The sequence below is a fragment of the Schistocerca americana genome, chromosome 9, assembly GCF_021461395.2.
Source record: "Schistocerca americana isolate TAMUIC-IGC-003095 chromosome 9, iqSchAmer2.1, whole genome shotgun sequence".
Classification (NCBI taxonomy): domain Eukaryota; kingdom Metazoa; phylum Arthropoda; class Insecta; order Orthoptera; family Acrididae; genus Schistocerca; species Schistocerca americana.
In genome coordinates, this window is record NC_060127.1 from 19,639,015 (window position 1) to 19,653,345 (window position 14,331).

A 14,331-nucleotide genomic window follows, 5' to 3' on the forward strand; every position below is an offset into this window, starting at 1 on the left:
ACAAGAGCCAGTACATAATGTTAATATGACTAATTACATTGTGTTTATCATTCAGACAATAGGTCAAAAATAAAACCAGTAACTATTATTTTATCAATAATGGTCTTGGGAACTAGTTTAGCATTCAGTGCAGTCAAACAAAATTTAAAATAGAAATTATTGATTGAGACCGTCACCAGCTGTCTTCAGTTCTTTGATTGCTCTTACCTATTTTGGCACACACATGACAACTTCTTTTTTGAAAATATAGTAAGAGTTTGACTGGTATTCTTTGTTATTATTTTAGGTCTGAAAGTTAACCACACTTAAGACTTGGAATGTCCTAGAGGGAATAATGTCAATATTACGAAAAGGAAAGTTGCTACTCACCATATAGCAGAGATGCTGAGCTGCAGGTAGGCACAACAAAAAGACTGTCACAATCAAAGCTTTTGGCCAGACAGGCCTTACTCAGAATAGACAAAACACACACACACACACACACACACACGAGACCACACTCTCTGGTACTGTTCCGCAAGCGCGCATGCCTAATTGCGACTCAGCACCTCTGTAATATGGTAAGTAGCAACTTATCTGGGGAATGTTTGCACTCCACCTTTTGCAATTTCTCTGCTATCTTGTTTAATCAGTTAGTAACAACGGAATGAATTATTACAAATATTTTGGGTTAATCTGTGAGCCGGTTCTCTCTCTCTCTCTCTCTCTCTCTCTCTCTCTCTCTCTCAACAAGTTTCTTCACAGTTTCACACCTCAAAAATCTTTGGCTAACAGAAGTGTCAGAGTTCTCTTGGTTTTTTGTGGTTGATGTTATTCATGTGTTTTGCTAGTCATAATGCACTAGCATTTATTTATTTGTTGTTGTGGTGTTCAGTCCAGAGACTGGTTTGATGCAGCTCTCCATGCTACTCTGCTCTGTGCAAGCTTCTTCATCTGCTGGTACCTACTGCAACCTACATCCTTCTGAACCTGCTTAGTGTATTCATCTCTTGTTCTCCCTCTACGATTTTTACCCTCCACACTGCCCTCCAATACTAAACTGGTGATCCCTTGATGCCTCAGAACATGTCCTACCAACTGATCCCTTCTTCTAGTCAAGTTGTGCCACAAATTTCTCTTCTTCGTAATTCTATTCTATACCTCCTCATTAGTTATGTGATCTACCCATCTAATCTTCAGCATTCTTCTGTAGCACCACATTTCGAAAGCTTCTATTCTCTTCTTGTCCAAACTATTTATTGTCCATGTTTTGCCTCCAGACATGGCTACACTCCATACAAATACTTTCAAAAATGACTTCTTGACACTTAAATCTATACTTGATGTTAAAAAATTTCTCTTCTCAGAAACACTTCCTTGCCATTTCCAGTCTACATTTTATATCCTCTCTACTTCGACGATCATCCGTTTTTTGCTCCCCAAATAGCAAAACTCGTTGACTACTTTAAGCGTCTCATTTCCTAATCTAATTCCCTCAGCATCATCTGATTTAATTCGACTACATTCCATTATCCTCGTTTTGCTTTTGTTGATGTCCATCTTATATCCTCCTATCAAGACACTGTCAATTCCGTTCAACTGCTCTTCCAAGTCCTTTGCTGTCTCTGACAGAATTACAATGTCACCAGCGAACCTCAAAGTTTTTATTTCTTCTCCATGAATTTTAATTCCTACTCTGAATTTTTGTTTTGTTTCCTTTACTGCTTGCTCAGTATACAAATTGAATAACATTGGGGATAAGCTACAACCCTGTCTCACTCCCTTCCCAACAACTGCTTCCCTTTCATGCCCCTCGACTCTTCTGTACAAACTGTAAATAGTCTTACACTCCCTGTATTTTACCCCTGCCACCTTCAGAATTTGAAAGAGAGTATTCCAGTCAACATTGTCAAAAGCTTTCTCTAAGTCTACAAATGCTAGAAATGTAGGTTTGCCTTTCCTTAATCTATCTTCTAAGATAAGTCATAAGGTCAGTATTTCTTCAATGTTCCAACATTTCTATGCAATCCAAACTGATCTTCCCTGAGGTCGGCTTCTACCAGTTTTTCCATTCGACTGTAAAGAATTCACAGTATTATTTTGCAGCCGTGACTTATTAAACTGATAGTTCAGTAATTTTCACATCTGTCAACACCTGCTTTCTTTGGTATTGGAATTATTATATTCTTCTTGAAGTATGAGGGCATTTCTTCTGTCTCATACAACTTGCTCATTAGATGGTAGAGTTTTGTCAGGGCTGGCTCTCCCAAGGCTATCAGTAGTTCTAATGGCATGTCATCTATTCCCAGGGCCTTGTTTCGACCTAGGTCTTTCAGTGCTCTGTCAAACTCTTCACGCAGTATCATATCTCCTATTTCATCTTCATCTACATCCTCTTCCATTTCCATAATAGTGTCCTCAAGTACATTGCCCTTGTATAGACCCACTGTATTCTCCTTCCACCTTTCTGCTTTCCCTTCTTTGCATAAAACTGCGTTTCCATCTGAGCTCTTGATGTTCATATACGGTTCTCTTTTCGCCAAAGGTCTCTTTAATTTTCCTGTAGGCAGTATCTATCTTACCCGTAATGAGATATGGCTCGACATCTGTACAGTTGTCCTGTAGCCATCCCTGCTTAGCAATTTTGCACTTCCTGTTGATTTCATTTTTGAGATGTTTGTATTCCTTTCTGCCTGCTTCTTTACTGCAGTTTTATGTTTTCTCCTTTCATCAGTTAAATTCAATATTTCTTCTGTTACCCAAGGATTTCTACTAGCCCTCGTCTTTTTACCTTCTTGATCCTCTGCTGCCTTCACTACTTCATCCCTCAGAGCTACCCATTCGTCTTCTACTGTATTTCTTTCCCCCATTCCTGTCAATTGTTTCCTAATGCTCTCCCTTGAAACTCTCTACAACTTCTGCCTGTCAGTTTATCCAGATCCCATCTCCTTAAATTCCCACCTTTTTGCAGTTTCTTCAGTTTTAATCTACAGTTCATAACCAATAGATTGTGATCAGAGTCCACATCTGCCCCTGGAAATGTCTCACAATTTAAAAAGCTGCTTCCTAAATCGCTGTCTTACCATTATATAATCTATCTGAAACCTTCCAGTATCTCCAGGCCTCTTCCATGTATACAATCTTGTTTCATGATTTTTGAACCAAGTGTTAGCTCTGATTAAGTTATGCTCTGTGCAAAATTCTACCAGGCGGCTTCCTCTTTCATTTCTTACTCCCATTCCATATCCACCTACTACTTTCCCTTCTCTTCCTTTTCCTACTGTCGAATTCCAGTCACCAATGACTATTAAATTTACATCTCCCTTCACTATCTGAATAATTTCTTTTATCTCATCATACATTTCATCAATCTCTTCGTCATCTGCGGAGCTAGTTGGCATATAAATTGGTACTACTGTGTTAGGCATTGGCTTATGTCTATCTTGGTCACAATAATGTGTTTATTATGCTGTTTGTAGTTGCTTACCTGCAGTCCTATTTTTTAATTCACTATTAAACCTACTCCTGCATTACCCCTATTTGATTTTGTATTTATAACCCTGTATTCAACTAACCAGAAGTATTGTTCCTCCTGCCACCGAACTTCACTAATTCCCACTATATCTGACTTTAACCTATCCAGTTCCCTTTTTAAATTTTCTAACCTACCTTCCCGATTAAGGGATATAACATTCCATGCTCTGATTCATAGAACGCCAGATTTCTTTCTCCTGATAACTACGTCCTCATGAGTAGTCCCTGCCCGGAGATCCAAATGGGGGACTATTTTACTCCAGAATATTTTTCGCAAGAGGACGCCATCATCATTTAACCATACAGTAAAGCTGCATGCCCTTGGAAAAAATTACGGCTGAAGTTTCCCCTAGTTTTCAGCCATTTGCAGTACCAGCACAGCAAGCCCGTTTTGGTTAGTGTTATAAGGCCAGATCAGTCAATCATCCAGACTGTTGCCCCTGCAACTACTGAAAAGGCTGCTGGCCCTCTTCAGAAACCACATGTTTGTCTGGCCTCTCAACAGTTTCCGCTCCGTTGTGGTTGCACCTATGGTACAGCTATCTGTATCGCTGAAACACACAAGCCTCCCCACCAATGGCATGGTCCATGGTGCATGGGGCGGGGGGTTATTTATTTATGATACAGTAATTCCATAGATCCATATATGCAGGGTCATGTTGCTTGTTCATAGTAGAAGTCAGTGCTTACAGTATACAGGGTGTTAAAAGTATGTAAAATAATAAGAGAGATAGTGATACTCATTGAAACAAGGAAACAGGTCCCATAAACGAAGGTCCTTCTTAGATCAGATTGTTTCCTCATAGAAGAGGTTCAGTTTTATGACCATCCAAGATATTGCATCCCTCTGCCCTTTGGAACTGGGAATCGCACTTCCTTTGAAGCTGATGCTTTTGTTGTATGTGCTGGCGTATATTGGATGTATGGTATTGTAGCGTTCAGCAAAAGTGGAATTGTACACAATTCTCCCACATTTACTTAGGAGATGCTCTTCATGTCTTACTTTGAGTGGTTGCCATGTCTGTCTTTTGTAATTGTTGGGACAGTCTTTACATGTATTTTTCACATATCTCTGCCATGACATGTAAACCGGTAAGTTTGAATAATATTTTGTATTATTATATATTAACATGTATTCGCTGTTAACCTGTTAAGGTTGTTAATATTTCCTTCTGAAGATGGCTTTATAAACATTGAAACCATGATTAAAGCCCGTCTCACACAGAGCAAGATTCGCTGTATGTTTCCTTGCTGGCTCGCGCGACGGCTACCTTGCGGGCTCCGTCGTCTGCTAGCGGGCTACCTTGCTGGGAACCTTGTAAGATTTCCAGGATAGGTCCGATGCTGTTTTTCTTGTAAGGTTCCCTGCAGGCTATGTGCGTTGGCCAATCATGAGACGTTTCGTTTGTGACGTCAGATGCGGAAAGCTTGGGTGGGAAGCCTTTGTTGATAGTCGCTTTTCTGCTGTTATGAGGTACGGTAGGAAGTTCTTACAATTATTAAATAATGGCACTTCAGTCGCAGTGGTCCAAGGAAACGATTGAAGCATTGATATGTACTTATAGGGAAGAACATTGTCTGTAAGTTGTGAAAAGCGCAAACTACTAGAATAAACATTTGCGTGCAGAAGCACTCGAAAGAGTTGCAAGTGCCGTGTGTCTTGTTTGACCATATACGCCGAGCAAGGATTGCTATGGCAAAATGCACAATTTACGTACTCAATTTAAAGTGGAGTACACCAAAGTACAATCATAGAAAAGCAGTGACACTGGGATGAACAACGTAAGTACAAAACTTTGAATTTTGTGTTGAATGTAGAAACCTACTACTTGCAAAAATCGGACACATTTAAATTTCCTAGAAATATCACACTGAATATTCACCTGATTTTTGAAAGCACATAATCTTGAATAGTAATGGATTACGTCATTATTGGTATATTTATAAAGTCAAACAGTAATGAAATGGTGATACCTTTCAAACAAAAGTAGGTGTTATGCGAACTAACCTCAACTGTTTATGAAGCATGGGGAGCACACCTTTTCCAGCGTTTCTCCTCTTAATCCAGTTTTTCGCCCATTCTTTCTTTCTTCTTCTCTCATTAGGATGCATTTCTGCATCGTTTAGCACCAAAACAGCTAATAGCGCCAGTTTGCTCTGAACATCTGTACCTGAAGCAGCCATCTTCGTTCGATACAACATGCAGCCGATCACAAGACAACTAGCTGCCAATTTTGCACTGTGGGAGAGCTTCGGCATGGAAGATAGCTGGCTCCTTTGCCTGCAAGCCGGCGGGCATGCACACCATCTCACAAACTTGCGGCGAACCTTGCTCCGTGTGAGATGGGCTTAAGGGATTTAAATAAACTTTCATTTTGGAGATGATTGGCTGTTTATTATTTCTTAAAGATGATTTCTTCCTACTACGGTTGCTGCTTCAGCAAGTATATACCAATACTGTCTACTGGGTCATTAATATGTAACATGAACAGCAAGGGTCCCTACAAATTTCCTTGAAGCATACCTCAACTTAGTTGTGTGTCTGCCACTGACACTCCATCTGAGATAACATGCTGTGTCCTCCCTACCAAACCAAGCGAGGTGGCGCAGTGGTTAGACACTGGACTCTCATTTGGGAGGATAACGGTTCGATCCCGTGTCCGGCCATCCTGATTTAGGTTTTCCGTGATTTCCCTAAATCGCTCCAGGCAAATGCCAGGATGGTTCCTTTGAAAGGGAACGGCCGAATTCCTTCCCCATCCTTCCCTAATCCGATGAGACCGATGACCTCGCTGTCTGATCTCCTTCCCCAAACAACCCAACCCAACCCAACCCAACCCAACCCCCCTGCCTACCAAGAAATTTTCAGTCCTGTCGCAAATGTTGGTTGATACCTTATACAGCTGTACTTCTGGCAATAACAGTAGGTGTTGCAGTGACTCATATGGTTTGGGTGCCAAGTAATACTTTGTATACATGGCTGCTATGATCCATAGCTTTCAGGGTGTCATGTGAGAAAATTGTGAGCTGGGATTCACATCATCTATGTTTTCAGGGTCTATGCTGATTGTGTGGGTGGAGGTCATTGTGTTCGAGATAGTTCATTACAAGCACCAACATGTTGTAAGATTATATAACAAATGGATGTCAGTATAACAAATGGATGTCAGTAATATTGGAAAGTAATTTTTTGGGTAACTTCCATCACCCTTGCTGTAGATAGGTGTGATCTGAACTGTCTTCCAACCACTAGGCATTATTGTTCATTAGAGGGATCTGTGGTATATTATAGTTAAAACAGGGACTGACTCAGCTACAACTTCAGTACAGAATCTGATAGGGATTTCATAGGGCTTTGGAGCTTTGTTCAATTTTAGCAATTGCAGCGGTTTCTCAATTCTCCTGATGTTGTCACTTTGTAGTGGGACAAAATTAAATTGGTGCAACAGTCCTGAATATTCCTTTGTAAAGGAATATTTTAAAACAGAGTTGAGAATTTCTGCTTTTGCTTCTCAACCCCTCAGCTTTAGTTTCCATCTCGTCTATGAGTGTTGGAACGCTGACTTTAGCACCACTAACATGGCCTGAATTTCTGTGGGTTTTGTGAGAGATATTTTAATAATATTTTGCTGTGGTAGTCATTTATGGTTTCATGCATTGCACCCCTTGACAGCCAAACATGTTTATGCACTGTCCCTGCACCTATATGTTATGCTTTGTTGGACACCTGTTATGCAGTAGTGCCTGTTTCTTTAGAAGTTTCTTTACAGTGACTTTGTACCATGGAGAGTCACTCCCATCATCAACAGTTGTACTAAGTACAAATTTATCAAATGTATGGTAACCATTCCTTTACACTTGAGCTGTATTTCCTTTACCTGTTCCTGCCCAGAGCTAAATGTTTGTAGTTTCGCATTGTGATGTGGCAATAGTGACTCTCTATCTAGTTTGATGAACATATAATTATTTCTACTTGTTTTATTTGATCTTCTTTGGTAATGAAATTTTGTTGTTACAAAATGTGTAAGCAGCTCATGTATATGTAACTTATAACAGAGCAAGCTGCAAACATCCAATATAATATATTGTAACAAAGTCTAATATAAGTTTGTTCTTTATTTCATGTAGTTGTAAGAATAGCACATGTACGGTTTTTACACAAATTAATTGTTCTCTTATTCAAACGGGGAATTTTAAAGTCTGATTATTCAAAAAATAATTTAAGACTACTGCTGCAGATCTACCTAGAAGGAATTTGTTCCTGTAGATGACAACTAGTAATAATTGTAATCCTCTTAACTGAATTAAGATTGTGAAGTCATGTTTTTGTTATTGTTCTAAGAGTACTCATTTCATTCCTGCTATATGGTGATATATTTGGGCTATCTTAAAAAAAAGTCATCTGCAAGATAATTCTATGTAAAGAGGAAGTTGGGTAGACAGGGTAAGCCACAGTGCTCCACTGACTCCATTCCTCCAGTGGTGCTATTCACATACAGGGTGAAAAGTATTTGAACTGACAAACTCTGGGAGGTTGTAGGGGACATCAAAACAAATATTTTTCCCTAATGTCATTTTTTGCAATGAGGAGCATTAAAACCGCTAGAGGAAGATTTCTCTGGCGGCAAATTAATTAAACCAACAAACACTTTTCCATTTTTTATGGCCAAGAGACAACACATTAACACAATCCAATTTCAATTACAGTAGATTTTCAAAAATGCATCCATTGGCATGCAAACGAAGGTTACACCATCGGATCATATTCTGTCTGACACGGGCAAAAACCCTAGGAGTATCCTGAATTGTTCCTGCTGCTGCTACTATCCGGGCAGCCAGATCTTCTTCTGATGCAACAGGAATTGCGTAAACAAGGTTGCGCATCTCTCCCCACACAAAAAAGTCCAGACAGGACGTATCTGGGGAGCGAGCAGGCCATGGTACAAGACCACCTCTGCCAATCCACATTTCTGGGAACTGTCAGTCCAGGAATCGACACATACGACGACTGAAATGTGCCGGTGCTCCATCATGTTTGAACCACATACGTTGTCTTGTAGGGAGCAGGACGTCTTCCAGCAATTCTGGCAATGCTCTGGCGAGAAAATTGTAATAGCGCCTGCCATTTAATGGTGTAGGTAGCAGATACGGCCCAATTAAACAGTCCCCAACAACACCGACCCACACATTAACGAAGAACTGCACTTGATGGGCGCTAGTAACGGTGGCATGTGGGTTATCCTCACTCCGAACATGTGAACTGTGCATGTTGAAGACTCCATCACGCCCGAACGTTGATTCATCGGTAAACAACACAAAGGATGGAAATGTAGGATGCATTTCACACTATTCCAGGTACCACTGCGAATATTGTGCTCTCGCTGGATAATCAACTGGTTCCTGCTCCACATGCTGCAAGACAGCTTCCTCAAATTGCAGCGTTCTTACAGTGTGACGGCATCCCTGTCCAGGTAATCTGCTAAATGACCCGATCTCACGCAGACGTTAGTACACAGTAGCAAAGGTCGTATGATGCGGGATACGGCAATTAAAACCGCTGTGCAGCTCGTCCGTTGTGGTGCGCTGCGTAGTACGCACCAACCATATCAGTGTACTCACTCCAGGTGTATCGCTCCATTAGTAAACAGAGACAATGCACTACTTCACTGGTGGACAGCAGTTGCCTACAACTGAAGAGTGTAATACACCCTCTAACAACTGAAGATCGTAATACGGCCTCTAACAATTGAAGAGCGTAATATGGCCTCCACCTATTTAAATAATCCTCATAGGAAAAAATGACATTAGGGAAAAATATTTGTTTTGATGTCCCCTACAACCTCCCAGAGTTTGTCAGTTTAAATACTTTTCACCCTGTATATCCCATTTGAGAACCTCTAGTTGCAGTGTTCAGAAATCTTAGGTGGAAAAACTGGTGATAATGGAAGTCAGAATCAAGGTGGTAAGTGTGGTCGGATACCCTAAATGGATAAGGCCACTGCTCATGATAAGTGTGAAATCCAGGCAGAGTGTTTCTGTTGTCACAGTGTAATCAATTATATTTCTGTAGACTGGTTTAATAAGCACTGCTTGTATTCAGTGTTGCATCTGTACTTAATTCATTTCCTTTAATTCAGGTTGAGGCCAGCCCACTTTCATTCCTGAAGCAGGAGATCGTGCACATGTCTGTTAAGCAAGAAACTCCAGTAAGTACTAATCTCCACGTGTCTTCAGAGCTTGCAAAATGTAATGTTGCTCTGCACATAAACATATTGCCTCCTTGAGTGCTGGGCGATTCTGTCCCCTCTGTTTTGAACAGTCGCTTGCTAACTTGCACACCTTGAGCATTCTCATTGCCATCTCTTTGCAACATAGCATTTCACTGCAGTCTTTACACACCTTAGGTGCACGGAGAGCTCATCACAATCACACACATGATTACTTACAAAACAACCGATTGAAAGTCTAGGATGGAATAATGACATTAATGTGAAGATCTCTGTTGATCCATTGTGGACACAGGATAGCTCCTGGTCAAATATTTACTGAGGAAAATAGCCAAACAGCCACACATTTTGAGAAGTTACTTTATTTTATTTTGACAACCAGTTTTCACATTTTAATATGCTATCTTCAGGCCCCACATGCACTTCATGTGTAGACCATCACATGTACAGATATTACCGTACTAGAGCCATCAGTATCTGGATGCCATGAGATCTTTATTAGGGTTTCCTTCAAAGACCTGACAACAACTTGCTGTCAAGTCTTTGAAGGAAGCACACGAATAACATATTCATGGTATCCAGATACTGACTACTCCAATATGCTAATATTGATATGTCTGATTGTCTACACATGAAGTGAATGTGGGGCCTGAAGATGGCATATTTAAATGCCAAACTTGGTTGTCAAAATAAAATATAACATCATCTCAAAATGTACAGTTGTTTGATGATATTCCTTGGTAAGTAGTATGAAACAAATACATAGCTACTCATCACACAGTGGAGATGTTGTTGAGACATATACAGGCACAAGAAAAATAATGCTTAACAAGTAAGTTTCACCAAAAGACCTTCTTCTGAAGTAGACTCCCCCCCACATGCACACACACATATCATATTCACAAAAACACAACTCTCACACAAGATTCCACTACTGTAGTTTTGAAGTGCAAGGATTACCTCACGGAAGAAATTCTCCTGGTGTCAGATTCATCCACCTACAAACCTTGCCACAGTGACCCTATTAAAGAAATCCAACAGGATCTCCAGTGTCGCCTCAAATCTGTCTGCCCATCCCAGAAGCCCTCTTCAGAGTCCTCCTCTCTCCCGCCTGTACCATTCCCTGCACTTATACCTTCTACATGCTTCCTAAAGTTCATAAACCCAACCACACAGGACAACCAGCTGTGGCCAGTTACTGTGTCCTCACTGACAGAATCTCTGTTCTCGTAGACCAACACCTTAAGCCTATTACCAGCAGTCTACCCTCCTATATATAAGACCACAACCATTTCTTCCACCGAGTCTCCAAAATTCCTGTTTTTAATCACTATTGATGCTACCTTCCTTTTCACTAACATACCTAATAACCATGGCTTTGCTGCTATTGATCACTAACTTCCCCAAGACCAGATCAATTTCAAACCTACAACCTCCTACCTGGTCACCATTCTCGCCCACAATTAATTCACATTTGGAGGCATCATCTTCAAACAAATGCACAGTATGACAATGGGCCTCTGCTTGGCACCATCCAATACCAACCTGTTCATGGGTCGTCTAGAGGGATCCTTCCTAACCACCCAGTATCTGAAACCCTTCACTTGGTTCAAATTCATTGATGACATCTTTGCGATATACATCAAGGGTGACTGTTCCCTACCCATATTCCTCCCCCCCCCCCCCCCCCCCCCGCCCCCTCCCCACGAACCTCAACCCCTTCTGCTCCCATTGCTTCGGATTTGATATCAACCCAAGAAGCCACCTTTTACGATGTTGACTGTCACATCAAAGATGACTGCATCTCTGTCTACATCAGACCTACTTACTGGCAGCAACATCTAAACTTTGACAGCTGCCACCCATTCCATACCAAGAAATCCCCTCCTTACAGCCTAGCTACCCATCGCCATCACATCTGTAGTCATGAGCAGTCCCTCTTGAAATATCCCAGTGGTCTCACAGAGGCCTTCACAGACCAGAATCACCCTCCCGACCTCACACACAAACAAATCTCCAGTGCCTTATCTCTCCAGTCACCCACCACCTCCCGAAGTGTCACTGTCCGGCCTCAAAGGCGCATTCTCCTTGTGACTCAGTACTACCCAAGACAGGAGTTACTGAATCGTATTCTCCACCAGGGTTTTGACTACCGCTCATCATGCCCTGAAATGAGTGTGTTCTCCTCATTATCCTTCCCACCCCTCCCACAGTGGTATGTCAGTGCCCACTGAACCTACACAATATCCTCCTCCGTCCCTATCTCATGGCTCATTTCCCTGTAATAGACCTAGATGCAAGATCTGTCCCATACATCCTCCCACCACCTCCACCACCACCACCACCACTACCACCACCTACTCCAGTCTGGCCGCCAACATCACCTATCCCATCCCACCACAGGCAGGGCTACCTGTGAAATCAGTCATGTGACCCATAAGCTAACATGCAACTACAGTGTTGTGTTTTACATGGGCGTGACTACCAACAAGCTGTCTGTCCACGTAAATGGCCGCTGACAAACTGTAGCCAAGAAACAGCTGGACCACCAAGTTGTAAAACACACTGGCCAACACAACAATTGAGTAACAGCTTCACAGCCCGTGTCATCTGAATCCTTCCTACCAACACCAGCTATCCTGAATTGCACATGTGGGCACCGTCCCTGTAATGTATCGTACATTCCTGTTACTCTCGTGGCCTCAGCCTTCATTTGTCGCTGCCCTTCACCCACCTATCCCCTTACTTGTTCCCACTACACAGACACAGTCTTTATGTTGTGTTGTCTACGACTCAACATCTCCACTATGTGGTGAGTAGCAGTCTATTGTTTTCATAATATTGATGTATGATTATGTGACATATATAAATCACTAGAATAAAATGAAAACACATCCTGTGATAAAATTCAGTAAACATCATCTCACAGACATACTAAATTAAATCAAAAAATTTGGCAAGAATTTTCCATGTTTTTGCATGTTGTTATTGTTCTTGTTCTTGTTGTTGTCTTCAAGTGAAAGACTGGTTTTATATAGATGTCCACATTATTGTATCCTGTGCAAGACTATTCATTCATCTCTGAATGACTACTGTAACCAGCATGCATTTGAAACTGTTTGCTGTATACATACCATGGTATGCCTCTACAATTTTTACCTTTGACACTTCCTTCCATCATCAAATTGATGATTCCTTGGAGCCTCAAGATGTGTCCTGTCAACCAGCCTGTTTGTGTTATAAATTTGTTAGTTCCCGATTTCAATTCACTACCTTCTCATTTGTTATTTGATCTACCCATCTAATCCTCAGCATTCTTCTGTAGCACCACATTTCAAAACTCTTTTTAATTTCTTTGTCTCATCATCCACATATCGCTTCCTTACGAGGCTGCTCTCTAGACAAATACCTTCAGAAAAGACACGGGCTGTTCCATGAGAATATGGACATAAATCATGAAAATAAAAAATCTTCTCATTACAAATCTGATTGCCAGTTCTGTTAGCTGAAACATTAAACTTTTTAATTTGAAGCTCCATTTTTATGTTAAGAATTGCTGGAATAGAACAGATGTCTTTATAACTTTTCTAAAATTTCAGCTTCTAATTACCCTTAAAAACTAATTTCTGAGAGCAATGCAATAAATAATTTTAAAGGCATGTAGTAATAAAAGCTTTAAAAACTATACACATATCTTAAGCTAGTCCATTTTAATAGCTTTTATTCAATTTATTTAATTATTAACGTCCTGCAAGAGGTGACTGTTGTGAGGGTGGAAGGACAGATTGTTCTGTGTCAGGAGGCACTCTCCCAATTCAGCCTTGTTGCCAGTCTTCATCAGAAGGATGGTGGTGACCTTTTTTGCTTGTAGGTACAGTGAGAGAAGACTGACAATTATTTATTTCCATACATTACAGTCAGTTTCTTGGCTTGCTGTTGACGTCAATTGTCGAAACTCATCGAGGATTCGTGTCGTAAGCGGCCTTCCAGCTATTCAAGGCAGCTGACACTGCATTCACCGTTCCTGGCCGGATGCTGCTGTGGTGATTCGCCACACGTGGTGTGTCTGATGATGGCTTTACAGCGATGCTGTAGCAGAGAGAGAGAAGAGGGCATGTGTGTTAGAGTTACACACAATGATATCGGAGCTGCTTCGTCCCCACCCACTCACCCTCGTTCTTCTTCATCTGTTGAACCATGTTGACAATTGCTGTGTAATACAATGTTTTTGACCTGGCATTCAGGTAGGCCCTCGTCAGTCCGCAGAAGTATCATCAGGAACACTGTTGTCATGACGTGAGACGATAGGCAAGGCATCTGGGCCCAGCCAGTTGTGATAGCAGCAGACTGTGGTGTTGAACTCTGCAACTGCTGATTATGGCAGGGTATCAATCTCTCTCAGTACCACATGTTATTGCTCAGTTGCATGCAAGAAATATACAAAAGACTTGTGCCAGATGTCACTTTATTGTAAGCAGGGAATCGATTGTTAAGATAGTGGTGGCTAATGTTTACCCAACATCACTTGTCATGATCACATAGGTCTTACTATTACAAAGGTATCAGTGATTCTCACTCTGCTGTGCTTACT

The 14,331-nt window shown here is 41.2% G+C and overlaps 1 protein-coding gene across 10 annotated transcripts in view; it reads left to right on the forward strand.

The window, feature by feature from the left end:
* LOC124551077 (gastrula zinc finger protein XlCGF7.1-like) overlaps window positions 1-14,331 on the forward strand; it is a 430,243-nt gene that overhangs the window by 7,268 nt on the left and 408,644 nt on the right. For all 10 annotated transcript variants that reach the window (XM_047125998.1, XM_047125991.1, XM_047125992.1 and 7 more), the window contains one exon: window positions 9,651-9,719. In XM_047125998.1, the coding sequence (XP_046981954.1) occupies window positions 9,651-9,719 (69 nt within the window). The remainder of the gene's footprint in view (window positions 1-9,650; window positions 9,720-14,331) is intronic.